At 45.4% G+C, this 5,681-nt stretch overlaps 1 protein-coding gene across 1 annotated transcript; it reads left to right on the top strand.

Annotated features, from left to right (window-relative positions):
- The first annotated feature begins 913 nt into the window (after nucleotides 1-913).
- LOC138358686 (drebrin-like protein) lies at nucleotides 914-1,724 on the top strand. Its single transcript, XM_069316839.1, has 2 exons — nucleotides 914-1,234; nucleotides 1,656-1,724. Exons 1-2 carry the CDS (start codon nucleotides 914-916, stop codon nucleotides 1,722-1,724), a joined length of 390 nt encoding a protein of 129 aa, XP_069172940.1.
- Nucleotides 1,725-5,681: the final 3,957 nt, after the last annotated feature.

Genomic DNA, 5,681 nt, shown 5'->3' with positions numbered 1-5,681 from the left:
GGCAGATCAACATTTTGATACCCTGGTACTTTGATTTGTCTTCGGGTCAAGGCACCCTGTCTTCTGCAATCCGACCGAAGGAGGATACAGAGGGCCATAGTTCCTCTAGCACGGACTACGTTGCTGAGTTGGGACCTCAACAGCAGTTCTCGTCACCAGTTGACACTCGCACCCCTACACGTCGGTCAGAGATGATGATATTTACTTAGGTAGGGAATTAGCTTTCTTTTTTCAGAGCACAAAGATCGCTACTTCTGTAAGTATCATATTTCATTTAGTAGGAAAACCCTTGCTTCTGTCCTATAGTGACTCGGCAAGGTATCCCTACATTCTTGGACTACCTTATTCACTTTTGAAACAATTAAATGTTTCATTTGTTTTAGAAACTATCAGTTTCATTTATTTAGTAGGATTTTCTTGTCCTTATTCTCTTATATTGATTACCGGGTACAAGATTTCCTGCGATTTTGATTGACTAATCATTTACCGTACTAAAATTAACATTAATTGTTAAATATTAAATTACCACAAGATAGTTACCAGTTGCCACGTCATCCTGTTACTGACACTTACCATATCGCAAGTATATTCATTGTACATTTATTTGCTATTTTTCACCATGTTTCGTCTCCAAGCATTTCGTAACCATCCAGCAAGTGAAGTAGGGAACTTAAGTCGTGCCAAGAGGACCGAATTACACACTCTTGCAAACGAGTATCAACTAGATGTTCCCCATGGAGCCAACAAAAATGACTTGCATAATTTAATCTTGGATTATCTCTTAGATGAAGGAAAGATAGACTCTGAAGCTCACGAAAATTATTCTATTACAGATAAACATGCTCTGGCAGCTATGAAGCTAAAGCTCGAACTTGCAAAGCTAGAGCGGGAACAACAAAAAGAAGCTCTCCAGATGAGGGAACGAGAGGCTGCCCTAAGGAAAGAAGAACAAGAACGCGAGGCGGCCCTGGTGAAAGAAGCTCTACACCGAAAGGAACGTGAGGCGGCCCTAAGGAAAGAAAAAAGGGAACAAGAGGCTACCTTACTCCGTGAGAGGGAGAGGGAGCAGCTTGAAGCAAGAAAACGTGACCCGGAGATACAACGAGCGCACAGTAAACAGCTAGCTGATAGTGCTCTCGAATATCGTCAACAAGAACTTGCTTTGGAAACTACACACCACACTCAGCGCCAACAAGCTACAGCTAGTCTTCCCATAAGTTTCAATGTCTCCCATGCAAGTAAGTTAATGCCACCATTCGTTGAGACAGAGATAGACGTGTTTTTCACCACTTTTGAGACCCTAGCTAAAAAACTTAGCTGGCCTGAAGATCAATGGTCTACCCTTCTCAGAGTGCATCTCACAGGTAGAGTTGCGGTTACTCTCAGTACCTTAGCGTCTGAGAATGACTACCAGACTCTGAAGCAAGCAGTTTAGGACGCCTACCTTCTCTCCACCGAAAGCTACAGACAAAAATTCCGTGATTATCTAAAGGCAAGTACCACCACCATTTTAGAATTTGCCAATACAAAGAAAAGATATTTCATGAAATGGCTGGAAGCAGCACATGTCTCTACATTTTCAGAACTCGTCAACCTCATTCTAGTAGAAGAATTCTTTAGACGTGTTCCCATTCCCATCCGTTTATATTTAGCAGACAAAGAAGAAACCGACTACATCAGATGTGCGAAGTCGGCTGACACCTACAGCCTCATACATCGGCTAACACCAGATCCACCTTCCAGTAAGAAGTCTTAGTATAGTTATGATAAAGTGAGTACCGATCAAGCGAGCTCTCAATTGTATTGTAAGTATTGCAAACTCTATGGACATACCATGGATAAATGTGGAAAAGCTCAATACAAAGGCAATGAAACTCCTAAACCCAAACCGACTCATCCTAAGTCTGGTAAGCCTATGATGAATGTTGTGTTCCTGTTAATGATCTTTCTCTTTTCAGCAAACACCTATATCCTGGAACTGTCTCTGCCAGCAGTACAGATTCGGAGGGACGTTTCAAATTGAAGATCTTGAGGGACACAGCGGCTCTTCAATCAATATTATTGAAGTCGGCTGTGCCTAACGTCACCTACACCAGGGAAACCGTCCTTATCACTGACCTCACTGCTACCACTCCATGTCCACTCGCCAGAGATCACCTGGATTGTCCTTTCGTGACCGGTGAAGTCCAAGTCGCCATCAGGGAAAAGCTTTTTCCCATGTCTGGAGTGCAACTTCTCCTGGGCAATGACTTGGCAGTAGATCTGCAACCTTCCAACCTGATCATTATGGACAAACCCCAGGTGTGTAACACTATAATGGACAATCCCATCTTTAAGTATGTTCCAGCAGAGGTCCAAGAAAGTGATGAAGTTTCTCCTCCGGTTTTGGTGACCATCCGTGCACAAGCTGCACACCCACAACCAGCTGACTCTGCTGCAACCGCTGTCCCTCAAGACCATCAGAATCTGCCACCGAATCTTACTTTGTTGGAGTTCCGTTAGTTACAGAGGGAGGATCCTTCATTAACACCATTATTCTTCCAGGCTGAGACTCAACCTGACAGTATCCCTGGGTTCTTCCTAGAGAATCAGTTGCTCTACCGCAGGTACAGACCCAGTAAGCTGAAGGATGATGACGATTGGGCAAATGTCGAACAACTAGTGGTTCCCACCAGCCTACGGCCCGATATTCTACACCTGGCCCACGGAGCACTTTCTCACTATGGTTTTAACCAAACCTACCACGGAATCAGACAAGACTACTACTGGCCAGGTATGGTTAAAGACGTCAAAAGTTACGTGCAACAGTGTCATACATGTCAGATGGCAGGTAAACCTAACATCTCTATTCCCAAGGCTCCATTGACTCCTATCCAGGTGCCTGCGGAACCTTTCCACAGACTCATCATAGACTGTGTTGGTCCTTTACCCCGGACCAGTTCTGGCAATGCCTATATACTAACTATCCTGTGTCCTACCACCAGATTCCCCATAGCAGTTCCAGTTAAGAACATTACGGCTATGTTATGATCCCAGGTAGCCGAAAAACGAGTCTCCCCTTTGAGAATTATTCTATCAAGCCTGACCTAACCAGAAGGTCTAAGAAATATAGAGGTGATAACACATGTAAAATAGCTGGTTGGATATGATGAAGAAAACAGATAAATGACTGGCTAGGAGATGTCGACATTTTGCTGGAGGCGTGAGGCTCGTTTTGGGAGGGCTTTGACCTCACTTGAGGCCAGACATCGCTGGGGGGAAGCCGCGCTCTGTTGAGCTCACGTCAGAAGGGAACCCCTAGTGATATATCTCGAAGAGAAGACAAATGTGCAGACGTACCAGCTGTGGAATTGAGCTGGGGATGTGTGGTCTCAAGTCCTGGTCGACGAGGAGAGTATTAAACCGCCCAGAGACATTTTCGTGGGCTGTGTGGAGCGCCCTGACCGGACGCCGTCAGAGGGATAGCGCCCTCGACTAGACAATCTGTGGTAAGCACGATATACGCGAGTTCATAGTGATTGCTTGTAGTTGGTCGTGTGGCCAGCGACAGTAGCAATGCTTATTTATAAGTTAGACATGTTTTGATAAGGCAGAAAGCCTAAAATAAGAGAGTGGAGAGGGAGGAACACGGAGCGACGTCCGTCCCCTCTGAGCGCTGGCAGGTGACTGAGAGCTCCCGACGGCGGAGGCCCCCCCTCCCCCCGCAGTGAGTGAGGCCCGCCAGACGAGGTGGATCATGGACGAGCCCAACGGGGGAGTCCACTCTCACTGAATGTAGAGGACAGATAGAGGTTTGAGGCAAACATATTGTGTGAATTTTTTTGTTTATGTGTTAAAGGGGAAACATTTTTATTGGAGTGTCTATGGGTTGCAGGTTTGTCTTTGGGGAAGAAGTTGCTGAGAACTTCGAAGCCAGCAGAGATGAAGTAGTTGATGAGACTTCAAGGTAGTGGAGGCGAGGACCTCGAGCTGTGAGGAGAAGCAGTGAAGAGGAGTGTCACGTGCTTCTGTAGAGGTGGTGAAGCACCCTAGTTGCTCGAGGAAACTTCATGGTGTAGCAGCCAAGAGAGCTGTGGAGGACCCTAGCAGAAGGGTGAAGCACCATAGTTGCTCAAGGAAACTTCATGGTAGCAGCCTGGAGGAGCTGCAGAGGATCCTGGTAGTTAAGCCCAGAAGAACCTGAAGAGATCAGGGTAGTGAACTTCCAGAGGTGGAAGGGAAGTTCTGGTGGATTACTTGTAGGGAGTTGATAGTGTTTGGTTGTCATTAGCGTGCAAGACACAGTGGGAGGTAAGTGATTGTTTGCATTCTTATGTCAAGGAGTGTTTTATACTGAAGTTTAGAGTTACAGTCGTCGGCTGGATTACCTTCAGATGTATGCGTTCTAGGACTGATAGGGTGATCGATTGATCATTGCAGTGTATCAAGGAACATTTATGCTGATATATGTTATTGCATTCACATGCTGATTTTCATTGTACACATTTATATATATTTATATATATATATATATATATATATATATATATATATATATATATTTCTCTTGTTGATAGTGCAACGGTGTATGTAGACTTGATCTACTTGAGGAGGTTGATAGTATCAGGTGGCGAATCAGAAGATAGGATACCACTTGGTAAACTGATAATAGAGTTCTGATGGTGTTGGAGAGCAACCTGATTGTAATAGTATAGAGTATAGGATTCATTATTATTATATGTGTATATGTATTGTGTATGTGCTCTGTCCAGTAAATGTATTCAAATTTGCTGGTATTTGACCTTGTCCTAGTGAGGCTTCCCATGAAATAGTACAGAAGGAGAGAGAGAGAGAAAGAACCAAGAACCACTGCTGTGGACAGGGTAGAAGGTAATACTAATAAGTCAAAGGGGGATTGAGGAGATCATATCACCATAGGAGAGAGTGGGGAGTCACAGCGGCTCGAGTGGGTGTGTGCATGTGACAACGAGGCTAAGTGTTGGAGCCGCATCCCCTAAATGTGTGACGTTGAGCCCCTCTCCGAGGGCCAGAAGCGCCTAGTGTGATCTCCTAGAGAGGTATAAGCATTCTACCGAGTTGTGGGTTGGGTTGTCCGTAGAGAAGGATCAACGACGACAACGACACCAACCCACACTATAGTAAATTGGGGGCCTGTGTCCGGGAGAGTGAACTGACACACCCACACCCTGTCCAAGAGTGGATTTGTACACCCTTGCTGAAATAAACTGTGTGACCGCAGGTGTATACTCTCTCTCTTGGGAAGACTCACAGGACAAGATGGATAAGGTGCAAGCATTTGTGGAGTCAGGCAAGCCTGAGGATTTAGAAGGTTGCACGAGGGACCAATTGAAGCAAATAGCAGAAAGATGTGGCATTAGGTTGAAAGCATCTAAGGTAGCTGGGATGAAGGATGAGATCCTGAGGCAGTTAAGAGCCAGGAGTGAAGCGGCAGAACAAGGAGCCCAGAAAGGAGCTGAAAGTGGAAAGGAGGATGATGGGCAGGATGAAGTGAGATCCCAGGGATCGAGTAGGAGCAGCAAGAGTAGCCGCATAAGCAGGAGTAGCCGAAATAGGAGCTTGGAAAGGTTCCAGTTAGAGCTCCAGATGCAGCGTGAGGAGAGACAGTTCCAGCTGGAAAAGATGAAACTAGAACTCTAGATGTAAAATGAAGCTGAGAAGGA

The sequence above is a fragment of the Procambarus clarkii genome, chromosome 85 (assembly GCF_040958095.1).
Source record: "Procambarus clarkii isolate CNS0578487 chromosome 85, FALCON_Pclarkii_2.0, whole genome shotgun sequence".
Classification (NCBI taxonomy): domain Eukaryota; kingdom Metazoa; phylum Arthropoda; class Malacostraca; order Decapoda; family Cambaridae; genus Procambarus; species Procambarus clarkii.
This window is presented reverse-complemented; position numbering and strand designations above follow the sequence as displayed.